Raw genomic sequence first — 24,068 nt, 5'->3', positions numbered from 1 at the left:
TACCGATATACCTTTACGGCATACGAAGGATGCTACACGCTTCGCGTAAAGTGGCTCGGCGAAACGCGACACGCTGGAATAGAATAGTATATATTTCTTGACTAAAAAGTATGTTGCAGGAAGTATATTGTAATGCAGGATGCAATGTGGAATACATTGTGCATATTAAAACTAGCAGGAATCTTTGCATCTAATCCAGTTTTTCCAGAGACGAAAAAATAAAGCTACAACAGTCAAATATAATTAAACATGGCCAAACATAAGTAAAAAAAATCAACAGACTAATAAATTTAAAAAAATGATAAAAAATATTTCCACACCCAAGACAGAATTGGCACTCAAGTCACTTGTAAAGACAATTTTTGAATAATTATTTTGATCAATTTTTCAATAATTATTTTTTAAATTACACTTTTAAAGACAATCATACTTTGATGAAGAAAGCCGCTATTAAAACGAGTTCGATCCATGTAATAGCATGTCATATATATTATGGAAATTATGCAAATTTAGAACGAAGAAATAATGCAACTAATTCTCTTACTTTCGCATTTGATTTATCTGAATATAAATTGGCTTTGTAGAAGAAGAAATTTTTATCGTACATTTCAAAATTACTTTTGTAATCAATTTTTTCAAAAACGTGTCATCGAAAATCACGTAAAACGGAGAACAATATTACCAATTTTGCGAGTTTCAAATTCGATTTATCTGAAAATCTAATTTTGTAAAAAAAACTTTTATCGTATATTTGAAAATTACTTTTGTCCCATAACGGGACAGTAATGAACTACCCCGTAGCTCGTGGCAGCGAGCGAACTTTGCGTTGAGAATTGTGTCCGACGAATGAGAGAAATTGACGGTGTTTCGCGCAGTTAAAACGTTATCAAGTAAAGGGACAAATTGCCTATTTTTGCGGGGTTGTGTGCGCGAAACTCGGAAGACGGTCGCAGTGGAAACGCCGTAGCGCGAGTCAGGCATGCGCTCTCGGCCCAGGGCGGCGCGCGGCAGTGAAAGAGCTCGAGGGCGAAACCCACGTTTTAGTCTGTCGCGTGTGTCGGTACGGCGCATATAGTATCACCTCGCCCTCGCCGCTGAGAGCTCTCGGTGCTTGTGATCGGGGGTGAGAGATGCCGTGAGAGAAGAGGAGGCGCACGCGAGAGTCGCGCGTGCATCGCGAGAGATCGTGCGCGAATTCCACGAGATCGTTCGCGAGACGATGACGAGGACGGGACGAGATGTTGTTGTCGTCGATCGTCGCGGATCACCGCGTAAATCCCGCTCGTAAAACCCACGTCAGATTTAACACGGGACATTTCCGTTAATGACGAGAGACGAGAGACGTAGCTCGAATACAATTTATAATATTCGTCTCGTTGTAAAAATTGTCCGCGGTTCGATAAGTCTCCTCGCTGAGATCTCCAGCCTCTAATCGAAAAGTATCGCCGATTCAACGCAAAAAAAGGTGTACGCGCGATATCCTATTAACGCTACGTCCGGTTAGAATATGTCGCACGAGTCTTTGAAAAAGCACACGAGGGGAAAAGGTCGAGCACGCTGCGACGATCGCACCGCTCCGGTGCCCGAGAGATGACTATACTACTGCCGAGAAAACGATAAGCCTATTATCAGCCAGCTTTAAGTGACGCGAGATTGATCGCGTAAAAATAACCAGCGCGCGGCACAAAAAGAGAAAAAAAAACGTGGCGGGAATGCGCGCCAAGTACACCTTGCGACTGCGGCGATTATATCGGTACACCTATCGTCCCACCTGCAGGCCGTGACTCGAGGTTGACTTCCGGTCTCGCGGTATGCGTCTCGCGTGGCCTCGCTACGCGTCGCGGATCGGAAATGATCGCGGGTATCGTCATCGTCGCGTCGAGTGACGACCGAGTCGATTGGCGAGCGAGTTGTCCGTAACAAGATCAGATGATGACGGATTCCCCGACACCATCGACCAGCAGACATCACGACGATAAATGCGACAAGCCCGAGAAAACCGATAGGACGGTGTTCCTGGTAAGCGAATCCTGACGCGAATCGCGATCGCGCCGACGAACCTCCCGCTGATGTAATTTTAACGAGCTCTCTCAACGTAATCGACTCGCGATGAATTTTTCACGAAATCTTATTAATCCGCCGGGGACAGTCTCTTCGACTCTGTTTTTATAGATCCCCGTCGTTACCTCTTGGCTTCGTCTTTTTTTTACAGAAGATAGATTATAATAGACATTTAATAGATATATTATAATAGACATTTAATTCAATAATATTGCATAGTTATAATTAATAAATATTGGATAATAGATTATAATAGATATTATTACAATAGTTGTTTAATGTTAAAATTTAATAAAAAAATATTATAATAGTTATTTAATGTTATAATGTATAACGCTGAAATTTTTACGCTTATATAATTCGCCTGAATAATCAAATTTGGTTACTTTGGAATAATAGCGACTGGGGGACTGGGACTGATTAATGCGGCGTTATTTTTTAATTTTCCACTCTTGTTCAGTCGTAAATCACATCGTGAATAATAATTACTCGCGACGCAATCGATTCATAAACTATAGACGATACAGCCATTATCTGTCGCTTTCAATTATTTAATAATACTCCTCGAATGTCGAATTATGCGGCCAGCTCTGCAAACATATTACTACACGGTATATATTTGATAAACGTAAATGAGGAAAATTGCTCAACGGGAGAGAAATATAACCGAGGGGATATATATATGTATAATGGAAATATATAATATATATACGTTTACTTGATGTCGCAAAGCGCGTATTTGCGCGACGCTATTTCCGTTATTCCCTAATCGAACGATCGATGGATAACCGACTGCGAGTTTCGCTTTTCATGCGTTTCAGCAAATCCAGGACATAAACAGCCAGGTAGCGCAATTTCGGGATTTACTCATTAATATCGGACAACCGCGCGATTGTCCGGAACTACGGGAGAAAATACGAAGGCTACGTCGTAACTGTGTGGAGGCTTGCAAGAGCACCTCTCAACTGGTACTGCCGCATGTGCAGAGGTGAGTTTCAATTTAGGGACAAGCCCAATTCATTCAAATCGCCCCAAAATTCCAAGCAATCTCGCAAGAATGGAAATCCTGTGGCGGTATTCGAATTTTCTCCAAGATAGTATCTCGTTAATATCGTATATATACACGTATACGCGAAGCTATTAATTCGATTTAATATACCCAACAAGTTCCACAGGTTCAAACGCTCAAACCATACGTGCTCAATGCGTTAATTCGTTCGGGAAATACACGTTATACGCATTTATCGGGCGTTTAAGTCTATAAGAAAATTAACGCACTCGATTCTATACGTTCGTTTCCCCTTTCGTGATTTTTCCTCTTATACCCTCGTGTACTCTCGTAAGGGTCGAGGCTACTCTTGCCAATTTTTCCGACGATAATAACGAGAACCGTCCTTTGACCTATGCGATTTGCATGACCGCGGGAGAAAAGGAGAAAAGGAGCACGAGTAAACCGTGAGATTAACGAGAACGACGTGGAAAATATAGGACAAGGTTCCGCCGTCCTAAACTCCGGATTCAAACTAGTTTGCAACGACGAGAGAGGAGGAGAGACGGAGGGAGAAACTTTTCCTCGATTTCTTATCCATCGCTTCCGTCATCCCGTCGCACAATGCAGGTCACAAATAGACGCCACCGACGACCGAGAACGCTCCAAGAATCATGGTCGTGAGAAAAGCGTCACGTGCCGTTCGCCCCGCGACCCTAACCCGAGTACCCTCGATAACTTTCATTCCGTAAGTTTGCCGGGCGCACCGCGGGTGTCCTTTATCGCCGGTCTACGTAGGATTTCCGTCGTCGTCCTGAACTTTCGATCGACTTCGACCATCTCCGTCGACGGGAATCTAATAAAAATCTCCGCCATGTGTAATCTCGATCGACAGACTTCGTCGTCAATTTTCTCTCGTATACAGGGTGTCCCGAAACTAACGCTTGATATTTTAAAGGCAGATTCTCTGGCCAATTTAAAAACGATTTTTCCTCAGCGAAAATGTCGAGGAGATCATTATTTTTTGCATATTCCCAATTTTTGTCATCATGTATCTTTCTAACTAAGCCTTAAATTAAAATTCTATTAAAGTAAACTCTACCTAAAATTAACTAAAGAATGTGACTTTATTAATATTTTATTCCCATAAGCCTTAGTTTGCGAAAAACCCTTTATTTTCAATCGTTTATAACTCGAAAACTATTAGTGCCGCGACATTTTCGCTGAGGAAAAATCGTTTTTAAATTGGCCAGAGAATCTGCCTTTAAAATATCAAGCGTTAGTTTCGGGACCCTGTATATCTTATTATTTTCGACAAAATTCACCTTTTTCGATATCGATGACTCTTGTCGAAACCAGTTACTCAATTTTAGATAAAATTAAAGAGAAGACATCCGGCTAGAACGTCGTCGTAATGTCCGTAACGCGAGGATTTACGTAAAGTCAAATATACGCGTCGCGCGGCGGTGCCTCGTCAATCTCCCTCGCTTGATCCAGGTCGCGGCAGCGCGCTCGCTTACGGAAAGTTTGCGCTCTCGAGAGCCGGAGCTTACGACGTCGATCAAGTATTAATGCCGGGAGTATTGTGTTTCTCTTTGTTTGTGTTTTCGTGTCGTTTGCGCGACTTGTAACTTGCTCGCAGCAAGAAGCAACGTGTAAAAGTTGGCGCGACGCATTCCCGGCGCCTTTATGCACCTCGCAGTCCAGCGGAAATTGAATTTAAAATTCCAGACCTTGCTCGAAATGCGCTTGATACGCTCGCGAAGCCGAGCTCGAACGACGATTGAATAAATACCGGCTCTCGGCGAGATGGTCCGGACATGGCAAATTACCAATAAAATATGATAACGAATAAACTAACGCTTAAAAGCGCAATAACTCTGAAGTGTATTTTCCAAACTAAATAGGACAAATATAAAAATTATATAAAAGGGGAAAAAGTGAGCTCGATGTGAAGCTAGAGAAAAAGAGAATCGCTTTAAATCTTGCAATCGAGATAATGTAATAACTGAGCGCATACGAGAATATATGTCATTTTCTTGCGGGACATTCTCTCATTAATAACTTAATCGCCATAAAGAGCTCCGAGATGCACAGATACTACAATTTCCGCATCTTGGCATATATATAGGAGTCGTGTCGCATTTGGAGCTCGAAAAGCACTGCCAAAAGTCAAAGTTCCTTTCGTAATCGCGGATTAATATGTAGGCGAAGCTGGCGGTGAATGATTATTCTTTTGATCCGTGAAAAAAAGGTCGCGCGAATAAAAACAACGGCGTGTATTTTGCATAATCGATGCAGTTGCATGTTTCGCGGCGCACGAAATCCTCGTGACGTTTGCGCGAGAGCGCAAATCCGGCGATGTGTATGTACGTAATACGTACACATTGAACGCGCATGTAAAGGTAATCGATTGATTGTACCTCGCACTTCGAAAAAAAACTATACATGAATATGTAACATCGGCAAACAGATAAAAAAGTTTATTATACCCTAAGCTTTTTCTCTCCCTTTCTCTCTCTCTTTAATCTCTTGAAACACGAAATAAGATTCGAGAAAAGTATAACAATGTTCAAAAATGGAGTGGAAAAATGTAACGATAATAATAAAGACGGACCTTCCAGAAATAATTAATAAACGATCCACATGCGACAATAGAGTAATTTGTGCGAACAATCGGAGCTCGTTGTGTCGCCGCGGTGCAGGTGCTATTAATGTAATCAAATGCGGAGGAAACGCGAATGCTGGTCACGTAGCAACATTATTCCGGGCTCTAACTGAAGATAAACAGCATTGTAACGAGAAGCGGAAGGGGATTGCGATAATTATCGTTCTGTAACGGTCACAACGTTGATCCGGCTTAAGTGAAGTAAATAAAATAATGCGTACGCACATGTACAGCACGCGCGATAATTGCTCGATGCGGCTATCTAATTAAACGTGTTGCTCGTTCAAAATCCCGTTGCACGTTTGGTATCTCATATTTAAGCGTAACAATTCAATTTTCGCGGCGAATAATTATTTTCGCCCTTCGCGGAATCCAGCGTACCAGATACTTTACATAATTATCCGGCATTTTTCAGAGACGGGTATACACATCTAGAGCTACAAACTCGGTAAATAGTATTAAGATAATTGGTTAACTTTCGAGTCAAGTTTCAATCGAGGAGAAGGATCGCTGTATAAATTAATGGAGAAAATAAAATTCCGACGTTTACACAGTTTAAAAAATTGTGCGTCCATGTGTTAAAATTTTCTTGTGTTATCACGTTTTGATTAGTACTTTAATGTAAAATTAACATACGACTTATATGTTATTATTTTTATAACGTTTTCATGTATTACATTTATGTCGACTTCATAACTTATAATAATTTTGTACATGTCTTAGAAATGGAATATTATTTTGCGTATTTTTAACATAATCATTTTAAACAATCAACATGTCTCAAAGTCAGCTTAACATTCTAAGAAAACTTAAAATGAATCTTGAAATAATCTTGAACTTTGACATACAAAATAATGAAATTTACTAAAATCAAATGTTTCTATTACAAATAATTTAAGTAAAATAATTACTATTATATGTTAATGTTCTCAATATTTCTTACGAATTATTGTAACTATTTCTTGATGTAATTTTTAATTAATTTGTATGTTATTTTTACAATACACAAAGTCGCGATAACAAAAATAAATATAAAGTATTGTGTCAATTATTTAACACTTTTAGTTTATCAATAAGTAACATACGACGAATTAATTATTCTAATTTAAAATTTAAAGTGGACTTTCTGGGACATGTGAAAAATATTATAATTAACATTTTATCTTTTACTGTGTATTCACATCTCTGAGCCTTACGCAACTTTTGTGTATTAAATAATTCAGCGATTAAGCTTGTCGCATTAATTGTTTAATAATGTGAGGATATAACGTACTTATTTTAATGTTTCATACTGGACCATACATGTAACAAATGTATGCTTAACGTCCATGTATATACAATATTGTACATTTGTCTGTTCATTTAGACAATGAGAATGAACAAAAAAATGTCAAAGAGAAACACAAAGTCGTCAAACATTTAAATTTTTATTAAGATGTGCAAAGCTCCAGAAAGAATTAAGAATTTCAAAGGTGATTGAATGAGAGAGAGAAAGAAAGAAAAAAAAGGAAGAAAAGAAAACAGAAACCAAAGGAAAAGGTAGGGAAAAAGAATCTGTAATTGCGAGTAGCGCTTTTTACGAAATCCGCTTCTACCCTTGTCTCACCTCCCCTAACTTTTTGCGAGGAACTAATCTGTGAAATCGATAGCTCTCTTTCCTTCAGTGCAAATAGTTAGACGGGGGTTATACGAAAGTGGAAAGGGATAAACTATATAAACCGGACGAGAGTTTGTTTGCAAAGGAATTTAAATTCCGACATATTGAAATCCGAGCCCTTACTACGTAGTTTATTACAACCGCAAAATGGGGCAAACAAAGGTAGACTCATTTTGCGCTATACATTTCCTTGTTTTTGCCTTTTTCATTATAATGTAATTCAAACTTTATCTCCTTAATATACAATATTTGGCCAAGAACTAGATATTGTTAATAACACGGGATAAATAATAAAAAATGTAGCTAATATACTCAAAAAAAGAGATATCGCGAAAAATCGTTCGTCTTGGTAAGGAGATAAGAAACGATCGCGAATATGCTCGTAGATCGAGGTCGGTTGCCTTAGGTCGCGCCAATCTATTTCACACGTTAATTGGAATCTCATTAGCCGGAAGCCAACCGAAATGGTTTCTGCACAAGGAGTACGTTCAATGCTAGACCGATACGGTAATTGACGTAAAACGAGTTAATCAGAGTACTTGATTTTCCTGCGGCCTTTTACCGCTCTCTTATGTCACGAATCAGCGTTATTGGATTATGTTTCGCGGTGTATTTTATTACTTTGCGAAGATATTACTCTGGAAATTTAAAGCAACATATTTATTACACAAAAAATAATTTCGCCGAGAGATGATACTCGCTCGTTTATCTCTCCGTCTAATAAAATACATCATCAGAGCTAGGAATCACCGCCCCAACAAGTCTCATTTTGTCGTCCTTGAAAATTTTTACGTATATAATCGCGAACGCGTTGTGATGTTTTAATGCCGTGATGTTTTTATCCACCACGTCGCAAATATTAGCGAAAAGAAAAAGCGAGAGAAAAAAATATACGCGACTGGAGCGGAGGAGAAGTGTTGCCCATGGTGACACGTCAACACTTGAACACGTTTACGAAAGGTGCGCGCGTTAATGAGGCCAGCACTAGTACGTTACGCTGGTGGTGCTTTCGCTTAAGTAATGGTAATTATGTTTTTCATATAATTAATTCGGCAAACCACGCACCGCGGACAAAGGAAATCGGATTTACGGATTTTCTACTAAATTCGCGTCCTCGGCGAAAGGAAGTCATTAAAGTAATTCGTATCCTCTCAATATCCAACGATTTATTTTCGCTAGGCAACGTGATTTCAATCAGTATTTTACTTTTCGGGACTCCTCTATTTCTTGTATTAATCTGTAAAAAAAAATTCCTCTTCATTATTCTAAATAAGATGTTGAAATAATAAAATTAAATGCGATTCATACCTCTTGTATTTTATTCCTCATTTCAAACACGGGTATGATAATCTTTTGGAAATGTATTTGATTACAGCGCTATGGACGTTGGAATACCAGTGGATAGTCCAAATTTAGTGTTATTATTTTACGTGGTACAACTATTTCTACGCGAGCTACACAAGAGCAAGAATCTTATACGAATCGTACCCATGGACATGTCCGGATATTACGGTAAGTCGTGCATGTTATATAAATGTTTTTCTTGGTATAATATAATCATATTGAAATTTCTCAAGGCAAATACAGGAAAATACGAACGGAAATACGAGAGCTCTTTGTATAAATCATGTAACTCTTTTTATAAATTGTTATAACTTGGTGACTTCAACCTCAAGAAATAAATGAGTATTTATCGATCAAAACACAAAGTTTTAATTTATATCATTTGTTCGCTATACTTTTTTAATGTTAGCTTTACACATGAGAAACTTGATTCTATCTAAATATCCTAAGAGTATAAAGGCGGAATCGAGTCACACGTTATCGGTTTGCGAGAAGCGTGGCATTAAATCAATTTCTGCGGCCGCTTTGAGTCGAGGACCGGATAGATTGATTTACGACATGTATTTCATAGAGGATCATAACTCTCAAAACTATCGCATACAGTTGTAATATTGAATGTCGTTACACACATTCGATAAATCCTAATTTCTAACCGTGCATCATTCCCTTCGATCGAGATACAGAGAGCTAAATTTTCCTCGCGATGAATCGAGGTAAATAACAATAACTCTTATCGCAGGTATTTTCGTATTAAATCAAATGTTTTTGTGCAACTATTTACCGACTACGAGCAATTTACGATAATAGAAGCTATTCGTCTCTTTTAGAAAAGCAAAACTTTTACTTCGGGTAATTTAACAACTACTTGCTTGATATTAGCGCTAGCGAATTACTTCGAGTGCTCGTTCATTTCCCTCTCGGCTGCACGTGCTAAAGTTCATACGGACTTTTTTAAATCTCATCGGGAAAAAATGAGAAATATCCTATGCACTTTTATATTAAAACCGCGCTAAACATAACATCGCATGTTATCGTTGTAATAAAAAACATGATTGTTATTCCCTAGTTTTATTTCGCTCGGAATATTTTTCGCGTATGAAGAAAGAGATGTCGGGGGGGATTTAATGACGTCGTCAAAATCTAACGACACAGTTTTCGTTATCGCGTTACAGAGAGCCGCGCTGGTCCCTCGTATATCGGCAATGTGGTCTCGCAGATCCTCCTGTGCAAACAGATCAGGCCGGATTTCAACGAGGAGGAACTCTGCAGCATCCGAAAGGACTCGGAAGAGATCGGTCAGCTGATATCGGAGCTACAAGAATTCATGCCCCAATCCGAGGCTGACACGGGTACAATTTCGTCGATATCTTGGCTCGTATCCCTCGAGACCTTTTAGTAATTAATAATAATTTTCCTCACATGTATCAATCGCAGTTCTCTCAAGGCAAATTTATCTCACGCAATTTGCATAGCAAAAATAAGATTTTTATAACTATTCTTATTTATAAAACTATTCTCTTTGTTCTTTTCATTCACGCTTCTCAACTTTTTATTCGCTTCTCAAGGTCAGGGTTGGGTAAATGTCGACTTTATTCAACGACGTTGTGCAAAAAGTATGCTAATAATAGAAAAAAAAATATACAGATGAAATACACGGATCGGAAAGACTCTGCTCGATCTTGAAACGAGACGGAAGAGATACGGAATAATGTAGATCGATATAATGAGAGAAATTGCGGATTTTGCGAGCATATTAACGCGTGCAACGACGTAACGAAGGATCGCATCGATAGTGGACGCGAGAGAGAGAACCGTCCGACCTTAGACCCTGATAATATACGGGTCAAGGACGATTCATTCTGCAAAATCCGTTTGTCCGACCTGCATCCCCCGCGGTCCGTGAAGAAAGCGTGACGAGCGAAAGTGGCAAATGCCAGAGGGCATAAATGCGAGGACAAGAGGAAATAGGGAGGAGGAAAAATACTGCTCGTTGGCCAACAAATCTAGACTGCCATTCGTAAAACAATCTCGCCCGCTTGTTCGATAAATATTGCTTTCCATTGTGCTGCCGGCAGTTGACTTTAGTGCGGAACGGAAGGGAGGAGGAGGGGGAGCGAATGAGGGAGCGGAATAGACGAGACCAAGAGATGGTTTGAGCACAAATTAAACTACGTTTCTCTTTCATAAATCAATGTGACGGGGAGCAATAACACAATGTTATATTCAACATGATCGTAATGTAATTAATGACATTCCTGTGGATCCGGAATATCCTGTAAGCGCTTCAAATTCAAATGTTCTAGTAATAATGACAAATAAATGTGAGATACCGTTGCTGGAAATTCTCCCCTAATATATTATAATCTAGCAGTCAATACCTTATCTCGTAAACGTAAAAATTTCCGAGTGAACCGGAAAAAAATTATTGCGATCAATCTTTGCGCACGATTTGGACGAGAAGAACATGACACTGTTACCTTCTTTCTTCAAGAAATTAAAGGGAAATACTACTGTGGAAAAGTAAAGTAAAAAAGATATCGACTCTTTTTTTTTAAATTTACACTCCGATAAAGATAGGCAGCACGCAATCTATATTTTATACTGTATGAACCAGACTAACGAATGTGAAAAGAGGAAAGGCACACATGCAATCCAGGATTTATGGAAACAATATCACGCGATGAACGTTTTCATATCTGCATTCAAGTTGCGAATTTGTCAATGGCTGAAGACGTTAACGTTGTGTACATTTTTTTATCTTAAAAAGAACGCGTTTTTGATATAGAAAATTTTAATTTGTCAAGTGTCATAATTAAGTATATGTATTGAGAGTGACAAGTATATCAAGAGTTGTGCAATATTGGTGAAAATTTTTTCGCCAATAGTGGACATTGACTCAACTGCAAGAAACAAAAGAACAAACTGCATATCAGAAATATTTAATAACATAACTTTTTGCTTAATTAAATGACTTTGAAACGAATCAGTAGATAAAGAGTGAAAGTATGTGCATATTTAAATTCGAATGAAATTTTGCTCGTTAGAAGTTTGTTAATGAAATATGGAAAATGTTTCATCCAATGCTAATAATATTTCTCCTTCAAATTTGTCGATAAGAACGCTACGATGCACATTTTTTGACGGAGAAAAAAATTCGAAAATACGCTGGTTCCCTCTGTTTTGGATCGCATAGTAATTTCGACGTGATGGGATTAATTTTTAATCGATCTTAATACGCGTCGCTGTAAGAGAGGAAGCGTTATTTTGCAAACGTATTCACGGCTAAATTAGTAATTAATAGTCGGGGCTGATACGGTGCGCGCAAGGTTCGGGAGCAAGGTCGGGACTGTGCAACCCAGCTTTCGAGGCGCGGCAGGCAAGGGACACACGTCAAATGGCGCAACGAGTCCGCGCGGACACGGCTCGGTTATCGAGAGGAAAAGCAGCAGCGTTTGACACGAAACGTGATACGGGTCAGGGTCGTGAGTCGGGCAAAATCTGGTTTTCGCTCGCGGAGAAAATGAGGATCCCGGAAAACGAAAAAGAAGGGAAAAAAGGGGGAGAAAAAACGCGGTCAACCGTCTCGAGAGAGTCGTGGCCTGAAAAGAGCACGCCCGCGAGATAAAAAGCGCATTTTCCGCGAACGAGAATCACTCGGCGGGCGATGTACTCGTGCGATGGATTTGCAAATTTTCGCCTGCAATATTCGCGAAACAATCCCGCCGCCTGTCGCTCAGGAATGAGAATTCAACGAATAACTTCCGCTAAGGCAGAAACGCGATCCGCCAAGAAGCGGAATTGCCGCACGCCTCTTACCTGACTTCTCCCCCTGGTCGTTCCGTAATACAGCTACGTTGAATTAATCCGATGCCAGTTAACGCAATATTCTTCGTTAAGGCCATACAATTCAATTTTTCCGTGACGCAAAACTGAACGGGAACGTTGCGCATTGTTCATCGGTGGCCCGAAATTTTTCACCGCACTAAAAGAATTTTCCCACGGTGAGGAATTTTCTCAATTATAATCTGCAACAAATTTTGATTGATTTATTTAATTTCTGTGATTACCCGTCATTTCGTTTCAACGATATACATTTCGTGTTTTTTCGTTCCGCGTACTCCGATTTGCAGTCGGATTTGCACGAGGAGCGAAATTAATTTCGCGATATTTGAAAGGACGTATACAGTCGGTGAGATAACAAATAGGGAACTTATCTAAGCGGAATATATTATACATCCGCTGCTTAGGATTAATACGAGCGTCGATATCCTCTCGCGAGTTACGTCAAACCTCGCGAGATTATCCTTGTAAGCTTTCAATCTCACGCGGAATTTCAATATTCCTGTCGCGACCGACAGGTGTTATTCGAGAAAATTCCGTCGATGGTATTGCAATTTATAGCGATCGTCACATCGGAATTAAATTGTCCTCTCAATAGTAACTAGAGAAAAAAAAACGATCCTTTTCCCCTCGTTTGTCGCATATTTCTTCAAGATTTTAAATATACTGTATCTATTTCTTTTTTTTTTTTTATAAAAAAGTTGTAGCTCTTATATAATATCATTGTGATTCCTATCATGTTATTTTTTTGTTACAGTATTTTTCGTATTTAAGTCTGCGAAATACTTCAAAAATTTAGAAAACTTTTATATTTCTTTAGGCAAAGGCACGCGATAAAATCACGATGATCCAAAGTCATAAGACTCTCTTTCTGATTCTTCGCAGAGAAACCTGTGGCCCTTCATAGCACTGGGAACAAAATCAATCGGAACAACGGAACACGAAGGATGCACCGATGGAGCAGCAACAGAGATCGACAATCGTCCTATTTCCGCAGCGGCTTTAGATTTTTGTGCTGCGCCGCGAGCACAAATTATGTTTAACGTATAATTCGTTTTTATCGATTTAAAGATACGATATTTTCGATTATATGTGTATGAAAATAATTATTGCGCACCGATACTTTTGCAATGATTCCGACTATACTTCGTAAAATAACGTTGACAGGTATCTTAGCTCGTAAACGTATGAGAGGAAAGTTTAATTTATAAAGTACTTCAAGTATTCTGTATCTAATTATGCAATAATTTATTCCAGCCGGAACTCAAAATCTCTCTTATCCAAACTTTGATATATTACGTCTTTACTTTTACCGTAATTTTTGCTCGGTAAAACTTTTAATGTTACGCCCGCTTATTTATCGTAATTTTTTAATTTTACGACGTCATCCTCTAATTTATTATTGACATGCTCATCTGTCTTAGATTATTTTTTTATGGAAAACAGCAGGTAACGATAAAATGTCAACAATAACGCCGGAAGACACGTGGAAGCCTAACCGAGGCCTAAACTTATCCTACTTGAGAAATATCCTCGAAACAAACTTTTAACACATAGCTGGTGACAATCAAAGAGTAGGAGCTCGAGACTCTAATACCGAAAATTATTAAAAAGTCGCACCATAATGAACACGAGTAATGGACGACGAGCACGAGGATAAAGAAGAGGGAATTTCAGCTTCACTTTTTACACCTCTCAGCAAGAATTCTAGTGGCACTCGATACCCTTCTCATTTTTTTGAACGCCTTTCTATACTCTTCTCAGAATTTGCTGCCATACTAAATTTCCAAGTCGCGGAACAAAAGGCGCTCTGGCATTACGAGGGGAGAAACCCTTTATTCAAGTTCGCTAAAATCCTTTAATTAATCCTACTAATACATTGTTTCAAACCTAATTTGTGTGTGTGTGTGTGTATGTGGTATTTGTATGTGTATGTGTGTGTCTGTATGTCTGAATCCTTTCCTTCAAATCATATTCCTTGAGATTTAACGTCAATTTTCCCAATTTATCGCGTTTAAATCTTTCAACGCTTGTGTTAATTTTAATCAAAGATTTCGATTCGAAATACTCATACTCGTAATCAAAGTTAGTTAATATTAATCTAATCAAGTCTAAGTCTTTAAATTCTATATGAAAAATCTAGACGAATATATTATATATTGAAATATAGAGAGAATCGTCAGAATAATGTGTCTATGTCAAGTCAAAGCGGTAGATGCATATTGTGGAACAATTATGTCCTAGCATATTTACAAGTGAGTGGACCAACCTCGATCTATTTATAACGCGCGATGGGCACACACGCAATGTAGTCTTCTAGTATGCGCGTTTATATATATAATATAGGATGTCCCAAAACGACGCGAATGTTCTTCTAGTAACAAATTCTCTTTAACCGATTCGGAAACAATTTTTCCTTGGCTGAAGTATCGAGGTATCGATAATTTTCTAATTATAAACGATTGAAAAAAAAGGGCTTTTTACAAGGTAAATCTTGTAGAATCAAAAGATTAATATTACAGAACAACTTTTCAGTTAATTATAGCTGGGATTTAAAGAATCTTAATATTTTAGACTTAGTTTAAGATATATGACGGAGAAAAATGATGACCTTCGATATTTTTGCTAAAGAAAAACCGACTCCAAATTAGTCAGTGCTATTAAAAGGACATCTGATCTTTTACGTATAGGGCATCCTACACATATAGGTACTAGAGATTATTTACAAAGCAATACGTAGATATACGCACACACGCGCGCACATATACCTACACACACACATACACACATACATACACAGACGCACATACACATGTGCAAGACGTACGCAAAACTTGCGTGTTGTGTGTACATTCATACATTTCTCGCATATAAAATATGCACGATAAAATATACAATCGTTACATCATGATTTTCCTAAACAAAATCGATATTATAAAAGTAAAATATGGTAAAAAAATGCTATTAAATTGTAATAATAATTATTTTTATCTCCAGAGATAACAATATTCATATAATAAGAGATATCACTAGCAAACATAGAGGAAAAAAAAGAGAATTAATACTTTAAGAACATTATAACACACACACACACATATACACAATTGTAATTTATGATCGTGCGTATAATAATATATAATACGAAAAATATTTGAGATATTTTAAAATATACAAGATATTTTGTTATATATCTTTTTTTTATCTCTCTCTTATCGAGTGTGTATTCTTACATATCTTTCTTACTCTATCGTACATACATCTTTAATTCTTTTCCACGTTAATCGTTAGGTTCGCAAAAGGTGATATGTGATATTTTGAACGTTTTATGGTAACTCGATTAAGTTGTTATGTATGTAAATTAGATTAGAAGACTATATACTTGTATACAATAGAGCGACTATTTTATATAAACATTGCGGAAATGACAACGTATATCTCGTTCTTCTCCTAAAATCTAACAATAAGTATAATGCGAGAAAGTTGTATGTTCGATTAAATTACACATATCAATTATGATATCGAACAAGCTGACCGAATCGTTTACCTGATAATCATTAATCTTCATATAGCGAATGACCGATCTCGCGTAAAATATCAAGGCAGAAAAATTGGCGTAGATTGTAAACTATGATACTTGTCGATGTATATCGAGCAGATGGATCGATTCGAATCGTTTCTTCGAGAAGAAGATTGTCTTATCAAGGCTCGATGGGATTTATTCTCACGAACAATTGTTACGTATCTCGAATTAATGATTCGATTATTTCTGCCATTATTCATTTCATCCAGAACTGGAAACTTTCGAGCCGATTTTCGTAATTGATACTCGCTCTATTTCCCCTAGAGTTTATTAAAAGAACGCTGTTCTAGCGAGGGGAAACAACGGGTGTCAATTATCAGTAAAAGTTGATCCGAAAATTGCAATTTTCAGTTCTGATTGAATCCTATCACGGTATGAAAAGGGGACCGAATTATACGAATATTTTACTCATCGAATTTTTGAGTTGAGGGAACATTAAGAGACAAAAATCTTATAGCGCTGATACGTCGTACTTTTAGACAGTAAGAGAGACATTGTAAACATTAGAAAATGATTCGAACTCGTAAGGTAACGCAAATGGCAAAATCAAATCGTTCAAATATAATGTATATGATGTTGAAATAAATTTGAATCGTTCGAAACGAACGGTAATAGTTACGATAATTAGTTCATTTGCAATTGATTATATGAAACCGCATGATAATTAAATCGCGAAAATGAATCTCGATTAAACAATAGGCTGTCTTTCATAGATTATTAAACATATTATATGTAAAGATGTAAAATTGCGGAAAATTGGACGTTTATTTTATCTCCCTGGTCTTTACCATAAACACTGTAGTCGTTATCGATATAATAATCGTAAAACTAATCAAGCTCGACCGTAAAAACTATACGCTGAATAAAAATTGGAGTCGTGTTATAAAATTGCGATGTTTTTTTTTGTTGCAGAAAATTACAATCTATATATTCAGATTTTTCACGCTTTCCTTATTCATCTATTTATTATATGATTATTATATGAATTCTGATGTGAAATATAAATCGATTCTCTTCGAAAGGTCACAATTTAAAGTTTGAATCGATTAAAATATCAATAACCGTATGTAACAGATGAGTTTAATACGTCAAAATTCATAATCTCTGTGTTTTATAAAAGCCATATACGAAAAAACTTGCAGCGGCAAAAAAAGAGAAAGCTATATTTAGCATCTCTTTTGCAAGGCCATACTTTCTAATTCAAAGATTTAACGAATTTCGACGATTGGTGATGTACGCACACATTTTGAATTTTAAAATATGGATGAGAAATTTTGAAATCTTTTTTTTCGCTTTCAATGATACGCGCTGGGAATTTTTATGAATTTTGTGAATTTTAAAATTTGGATGAGAATTTTTGAAATAATTTTTTTTTTGCTTTCAATGATACGCGCTAGAAATTTTTATGAATTTTGTGAATTTTAAAATTTGGATGAGAATTTTTGAAATCATTTTTTTTGCTTTCAATGATAGCGCGCTAGGAATTGATTCAAAATACAAACGTAATCGTTTTTTTCGTAGTTTGGCCGATGGACGTTCGTACATTTCTCACGTCAAGAGGCGAATATTTTAGGTATTTGCGGGCGTGCATCGCATACACAATTAATTAAATACATATGTAATGCATACCACGGGCGTGTGCGGTGCGACGAGAATACTCGCTGTAATCGAATCCTTCGTGATAAACGATTCGGAGGCGATCCGTTCAGAGTCGCTGCGCGAATCCGCGAATCCACGACTCGTTTCCGACGCCGACGCTGACGCCACCACGACCTGGAAAAGGAGAAGGAAACTCTCAAAGAGAGCAACAACATTGACGCGCGTCTCGGAAACTCTCGTCGATCTCCCACTTAAAATGTGTGAGCAATAAATTTTCGCGAAGAAAACAGTCGAGCCTCTCGAGTATCTCGAGAGCGTCCCTTTCTCTCTCTCCCTCTCTTTCTCTCGCGCTCGCGCGAGAAAACATTTGATAGAGCGTGCATATTTTGACTTTTAGGTTATACACAGGTGCCAGGAAGCTTACCAATGTAAACTGACGTAACAGATAAGCGAGAGCGGATTCTCGGGTCTCGACAGTCCTCGGAACGGTGGGCCTCATGTACTGGAATAGGACGACGACTGGTACGTCGGCCGTGCGGGACGAGATGCCCCTGAGCTCGATAAGTCACGTCGCGAATACACCCACGGCGGAGAGCGTCAATCCTGGTACGAACGCGCAGATCACGTCCACCTGCTGCACTCCACCGCCGTCCTACCACAACATCAATCTGCCTCTCGGACACCCCTCCACGTTGACCAACGAACGCGGCGAACCGCCCTCGTACGAGGAAGCGATAGATCCAAATGGTATCCTCGAATATCTCTGTTGGTTGTTAGCGCTTTGCATCTCGTCGTTTATTGTTTGCAAACCGGTGGACTATCTTTTTCAGCGCCACCGCCGTCTTACGATTCGTTGTTCGGTCGTATGAGAGAGGCACGTAAAATATCTAAAGGCATATTCGATTTCCTGAAAAATATCATTTGCCTTCTCCTGGGTACAAGTAAGTCACGCTTTGATAGTTTATTAGATTAGGATACGTATATAGACGGAAGCTCTCTTTCATAAGATGCTTGGCAAGTGATATTTATTGCGAATAATTGACATTTTCCAGTTGGATGTACCATCATTCTTGGAATAACGATACTGGTACCAATTTGCATGATGGTGATAGGTGGACTGTATCTTTACGACTGTCCACAGGGTGAATACATTCCCGTATACTTGTTAGTAGGTGGTGGATTTGGAGTATTTAAGCAATTGTTAACTTTGTCAGCCAGAGTACGACAACGTCAAGAGGAAAGAGACGAAGAAAGAATCAGACAGTCGCCTCTACAGACTTTGATCAATTGCTTTATGCTCGGATGGTTCATTATTGGTATATCGCATTATGACTTTTAATAACAGCTTGCTGTTAGATTGACTAATTGGTTATTTCGCGAAAATAACTTGATAAATTTCTTTCTTTTCCAGGTTCTATGTGGGTATATAAGGAATACGAACCAAATTATGATCCAGCATTAGGAAAGTATTGCAATAAAACATTGTACTTATTCGCCTTTTGGCTGATCACGTCAGTCTACATATACCTAGGTATCCTAACGGCCGGTCTATGCAGCATTTCCGTAGCTAGCATCGCGTTTCAGAGACCACCGCCGGATTTGATGCGAGATTTAAGTGTGGCTTAATCATTTTGCGTTCACATCCACGAAATGATATACATCTAGGATCTTCTGTATTTAATACATACGTATTTATCGATAAAAAGAGAAAATACCCTATGTGTGTGGAGACAAAGCGCGCATATGGTTTTTCATCTCTCATGGAAACACTCCGATCGATAAAATACGAAAAGAGAAGAGCTGCTCATTCTTTCAAGGATAATAGATTGAAGATAGATTGATTATTAATAGCTTGAAAGAGTTCAAGTATGGAAAGCTCCCATTTGTATATAAATTCGGATCTATACACGTAATAAGCGGAAAAGAAATCTTCTTTTTGGGAGCAAAACAATAAAAGTCACACTCGCTAAGGATGGCGCAACATCGTCCACAGAGTCGCTTCACAAAGGGCGCAAAAATTTCGTCCATCTTTTACGTACCTGAGATGCTTAAACGATTATTTCGAAGAAAATCGTTGGCACGTTAAACGCACATAGAATATTCACGCACGTGCAAACGCGTGCGCACGGTACGAATTTCAGACAAGGATCGTTCAAACGACTATTCATGACTAAGCGCGATTATTCACGTAATTACTCAATTTTTGTCGCAGAACATTCGCGACGTTATACGAGAGATTCGGAGAAAATAATATAACACATCGAAGTCAGTTGTCTCTCGCTCTTAATAGCCTCTCGACGAAGAAACGAAGGGATGGCGAGAGAAAGCAAAGTAAAACTTCGACCGGCTGTGTGTACATGTCGCGTATTATTCGCGAATTTTTTATCTTGTGCCAAGTGGACGCGGAGTCGCAGACCAAATTATTTTGCTATCACCAAGTGTTGCTCGCGTCAGTGCGCGCTACGGTTTCTATTAAATTTGTTATAAATTCGTCCGAGAAGGCAGGAATTTAATGCAAATTCACGGCGACTACGCTTACACAGCGACGCTTTGATGACGGTCTAACATAATTCTACGATAAATGTTAGTCATCGCACATCTTTCTTTCGATATACTCTTATCTCTGTTAACTCGATATACTTCTTATCTCTGTTAAGCACTTTACGGACTTGACTACATATTAACGTACGCACTTCGCTTGCTCGTAACTTATTGTTAAAAGACTGCGAACTTACGCGTGACAATTTCTATATATTTATTCTGCCCTCTCTCCTCCGTCCTCTTATGCTTCTCATCTCCATTGAACCTTTACGTCTCGATACAATTGCATTCGTTTTTCTATAAAAAAAAATAATAAGTAGCGTAATATGCGATTAAAAAGATAGGATGTTTTTTTTATTCGAAATGTCTTTATCTTATAAGAATTATAGAAAAAAACAGCAGTACCCGTAAATATTGTTGGAGTTTGCTGTTTTTTCGGAAAGACAGCCCGTTCTATTACGTGAAATAATGACGTAATGTTGATATGACGAATTTTTGTGATTCGTTTAAACAATTGTATTACCAAGTGTATTATGAATATTATTGTACATACTTATACATGATAATACCGTTCTTTTCATTTCTCATATAATTTTATCAACTTTCCGACTGAAATTTAGTCTTCCCTCAGTCCTTACGTTTGTAAACGTAATTATTCTGAGCATAAAAAGTAAGCATAGAACATAGAATACATAAATGTAAGCATGAACTAAGGAAATGTAATCGTATCTTCAATATCATCTTTTACAAACAGGCTTGCGCGCCCAACGAACAATAACCAAGCTTGTGCTTTCACAATTTCGCGTAAACATTTAAAGAGATATGTATATAATTTGATTCTGCACTAACAGATTGTAAATAAGATTACGTAAGATTTTAATGTAGGACTTTATCGATCGCGAGCGAACATTGTATCTCTCTTGCGCATTTATTATATAACTATTATAATGAGATTATATAATTTCCGACAGTGTAATAGAATTCCTGCGTTTTTTTGGCAAAACGTATGCGCACGCACGCGCGCACACACACACACATACACATACATATACACATACGTATATATTCGTTGTTATAATTTCCTAAATAAAGCGCTTAAAATCATTCACTTTCTTTTTATTTCATTTGTGTATAATACGTGAACATAATTATATCAATTAATGTGATTTGATAGTGATACGTGAAGAGTACGTACGGTAATAATGCATGATAATGGTCGATTGATTGACGGGCTCACAATTTGCAATTTCATTCATTTAAGTCGATGCGAGACGATGCTTCCCCCTGATAATATTCTTCGTGATCCCCCTCCGAATAATCCAAGTCCCGTTCGATTTTTGGCCAGATATCATCCTCGCTTTTGTCAATCAAAGATTCCGTTGACGCCTATGCGAATGAGGATTGCCTTATCACAAGACGCATGTTTTTTTTTTCCTTTTTTTGGATATATATTTTACATTAGGTTTTATTCGGGTGTCGTAACCGGATACTGGTGATGTATGTCACAGCAATGAAAAGCGACATAAACACAGAAAAGAAAGACGGCTACCTCCGGATATCGTAATTCTATTAATGATTGACGGAAGTCTGGTAATGCGCTGGAAATAGCGACCGGATATTCCTCTAGTCCTCTCTCGCGCGCGCGTTTGGTACAAAGTGCGGTCGATTAAAATTCATTTTAATCCGGAAGAATCGTTTCCGTTTCCGATATGACGCAGACACAGTGACATTAAGGAAATCCTCGTCGAGAAGGGGCGACCGGATATGGAGCACGAATTACCGTTTCGCGCTTTTCAATATTAATCCGCATTTCGATGTCATCCCGAATGAGACAAATGCGTCTACGTATCGCGCTTCGAAAATTTTAAAATTCGTATCATTCACGCAAACTCATCGTAAATTTTATCGATTTGGAGGAGCTTGATGCGTAATGCGCGTTTATCATTTATTTATAAATATAATACGATATATACTTGAAGCGATTCTGATCAAAGACACGTGACTTACTTCTTCTCGCAAGGGTACTGCTTCTGGCGGCAATAATTCCGGATTGTAAGGTGTGATGCAACGGGCACGCCATACCGGCAGAATGGCTATCCTTGGGGAAAAGAGTCCTTCTGTCGTTACCGTTTTGGCCTTGTCCTCGTCATCTTCCTGCATCGTTAATGTAATAAATAATATTTTGTTAAAGAACGTTTTCCTATCACGTTTGCTGAGGAATCTTTTTCATGGTAGTTTTTGTATTCATTTTATAAATCGCGAAAGAAAAAGTTTATTCCGTAATAATAAGAATATTTTTAATAAAAAACACAAAGATTTTAAATCAGTGATGTCGAAAGACGTCTCATTTAAATATGCACTCAGCTCGCACTTGATTTAGATAAGGAAGAAAATTTTACCTCCACAATTTTATCCCTATACATCCAAGCCTGATCATCATATGCGGAATCTCTCATATGTATGTAATGACCATGTTGCATGCACAAGTTTTCAAAAGTAAAGCAACCGCGTCCGTATGGCTATAGTCAATGTGTGATAAAATTTTTTTTAGTTCGTTTAGCTTTCTCGAATGCGTGTATAATATCTTCCACACACTTAGGTCTTATTTAACGAAACGATCACATTCTACTCGCGAGATTTAAATATATAATCACGATACGCATCGCACAAATATTTTTTTCTCTATTTTTATTTCGTATATCTCATGTACCAAATTTAATTTCCAAAAACCGTGGAAACGATAACGCTCATGAACGAGTTGCCCAGGTCCTTGCATGCGATCCTCCACCCACGTGCCCATAAATTTTGTCCCTGTATTAGCGTACACGTACGTTCCCAAACCGTGACGAAGATCTTTCTTCCATGATCCTTCGTAGATGTCATTATTCGCGTAATAATAAACACCGAAACCGTGTTTCACGTCGTGTTTCCATTCCCCTATAGATTAACATTTTTATATAACTTTTACTTATAATAGAAAATCGTATTTATTAATAATAAAACGTTCGACTCGCTGAAAGCTGACGTGTCATTGAATCTCGGTGAGAATCTTATGGATTTGTCACGACTCGCGTGCGCTCTTTCTCTAGATTTCTGACGTACGATATAAAAATAATTGTATGGATATACGCATGTGAAGACGCACGTATATCGCGACGTATCCCGACTTCCTCGAGTCTGATTCGGATCCTATTTTTGTACATTCTTGCGCGTACCTTCGTATCGCGTTCCGTCAGGGTACCAAAAGATCCCTTGACCGTATTTGCGTCCGTCTCTCCAATCACCGTTATACCGGGCACCGTTTCTGAACACGTAGACACCTTTACCGTATCTAAGTCCGTTACGATACTGGCCGATGTACTGATCACCGTTTGGTAGTAAAGTCTTTCCATTACCATGCCTCTCGCCATTCTCATTTCTCTCGCCTTCGTATACCTGCGATCGTTCTCGTAGAAAGCTCGTCACGCGCGAACGACATATTTGATATATCGGAAATCAGCGTATCACACGATGTTAACGCAATCTTTTTTTCTTAATCGATATAACTCTATTTGATAAATTTCTCCTATTACCCCGAGCGGCTCAATCTCTGTCTCTCCGCGTTCGTCCGGATGCCGATCTGATAATGTTTCCATTCTACGCGTATATGTTGCTTTGTAAGTCGCCTTCGCGTAGCCCTAAATTAGCCTAAATCTCGATTTGCATTCTAATTTCTAATCGATCTATCGCTTGTCCTTTTTTTATTAACATAATGTATGTACATACTATGTGTATATGCAGAAAAAATTCT

The 24,068-nt window shown here is 38.2% G+C and overlaps 4 protein-coding genes across 8 annotated transcripts in view; 2 read left to right on the top strand and 2 right to left on the bottom strand.

Annotated features, from left to right (window-relative positions):
• The window catches only part of LOC145977190 (limbic system-associated membrane protein), a 36,470-nt gene extending 16,138 nt beyond the window's left edge, over positions 1-20,332 (bottom strand). For 2 of the 3 annotated variants that reach the window (XM_083108965.1, XM_083108968.1), the window contains exons 1-3: positions 18,162-20,332; positions 17,768-17,911; positions 12,535-12,743 (exon numbers count right to left, since the gene is read on the bottom strand). The gene's annotated coding sequence lies outside the window, so the exon portion shown is untranslated. The remainder of the gene's footprint in view (positions 1-12,534; positions 12,744-17,767; positions 17,912-18,161) is intronic. The other variant, XM_083108966.1, reaches the window with a different exon arrangement.
• Positions 1,062-17,004, top strand: Dcma (decima). Of its 2 annotated transcripts, none has more exons than XM_083108975.1 (5): positions 1,062-2,019; positions 2,883-3,049; positions 8,750-8,886; positions 9,891-10,067; positions 13,444-17,004. In XM_083108975.1, exons 1-5 carry the CDS (start codon positions 1,930-1,932, stop codon positions 13,599-13,601), a joined length of 729 nt encoding a protein of 242 aa, XP_082965101.1. In that variant the 5' UTR covers positions 1,062-1,929; the 3' UTR covers positions 13,602-17,004. The 2 variants fall into 2 exon arrangements, with proteins under 2 accessions (XP_082965101.1, XP_082965102.1); XM_083108976.1 differs by having other exon boundaries at positions 9,891-10,113; positions 13,444-13,526.
• On the top strand, positions 17,767-21,382 carry LOC145977193 (uncharacterized). Its single transcript, XM_083108974.1, has 5 exons — positions 17,767-17,997; positions 18,135-18,484; positions 18,568-18,678; positions 18,790-19,053; positions 19,149-21,382. The coding sequence occupies exons 2-5, from the start codon at positions 18,235-18,237 to the stop codon at positions 19,361-19,363; spliced, it is 840 nt and encodes a 279-aa protein (XP_082965100.1). The 5' UTR covers positions 17,767-17,997; positions 18,135-18,234; the 3' UTR covers positions 19,364-21,382.
• A 91-nt stretch (positions 21,383-21,473) lies between these two features.
• On the bottom strand, positions 21,474-24,037 carry LOC145977192 (radial spoke head 1 homolog). 2 transcript variants are annotated; one of them, XM_083108972.1, is made up of 6 exons: positions 23,851-24,037; positions 23,494-23,713; positions 22,989-23,215; positions 22,678-22,797; positions 22,286-22,432; positions 21,474-21,664 (listed from the first exon to the last, which is right to left on the bottom strand). In XM_083108972.1, the coding sequence occupies exons 1-6, from the start codon at positions 23,911-23,913 to the stop codon at positions 21,527-21,529; spliced, it is 915 nt and encodes a 304-aa protein (XP_082965098.1). In that variant the 5' UTR covers positions 23,914-24,037; the 3' UTR covers positions 21,474-21,526. The 2 variants fall into 2 exon arrangements, with proteins under 2 accessions (XP_082965098.1, XP_082965099.1); XM_083108973.1 differs by having other exon boundaries at positions 23,424-24,036.
• Between the last annotated feature and the right edge of the window lie 31 nt (positions 24,038-24,068).

The sequence above is a fragment of the Camponotus vicinus genome, unplaced genomic scaffold (assembly GCF_025532165.1).
Source record: "Camponotus vicinus isolate PSW18456_S1 unplaced genomic scaffold, iyCamVici1.0 SCAF_9, whole genome shotgun sequence".
Classification (NCBI taxonomy): domain Eukaryota; kingdom Metazoa; phylum Arthropoda; class Insecta; order Hymenoptera; family Formicidae; genus Camponotus; species Camponotus vicinus.
The sequence above is the reverse complement of the archived record's forward strand: the minus strand, read 5'-3'. Positions and strand labels throughout refer to the sequence as shown.

Excerpts from the sequence above, each read along its gene's own strand:
- Dcma (XM_083108975.1), top strand. The coding sequence starts at position 1,930 with ATGATGACGGATTCCCCGACACCATCGACCAGCAGACATCACGACGAT. Across the intron at positions 8,887-9,890 it reads GGACATGTCCGGATATTACG|AGAGCCGCGCTGGTCCCTCG; the intron begins GTAAGTCGTGCA and ends ATCGCGTTACAG. Across the intron at positions 10,068-13,443 it reads CCAATCCGAGGCTGACACGG|AGAAACCTGTGGCCCTTCAT; the intron begins GTACAATTTCGT and ends GATTCTTCGCAG.
- LOC145977193 (XM_083108974.1), top strand. The coding sequence starts at position 18,235 with ATGTACTGGAATAGGACGACGACTGGTACGTCGGCCGTGCGGGACGAG. Across the intron at positions 18,485-18,567 it reads GGAAGCGATAGATCCAAATG|CGCCACCGCCGTCTTACGAT; the intron begins GTATCCTCGAAT and ends TATCTTTTTCAG. Across the intron at positions 18,679-18,789 it reads TTGCCTTCTCCTGGGTACAA|TTGGATGTACCATCATTCTT; the intron begins GTAAGTCACGCT and ends GACATTTTCCAG.
- LOC145977192 (XM_083108972.1), bottom strand. The coding sequence starts at position 23,913 with ATGGAAACATTATCAGATCGGCATCCGGACGAACGCGGAGAGACAGAG. Across the intron at positions 23,714-23,850 it reads CAGAGATTGAGCCGCTCGGG|GTATACGAAGGCGAGAGAAA; the intron begins GTAATAGGAGAA and ends GAACGATCGCAG. Across the intron at positions 21,665-22,285 it reads CAGTACCCTTGCGAGAAGAA|GCGTCAACGGAATCTTTGAT; the intron begins GTAAGTCACGTG and ends TCATTCGCATAG.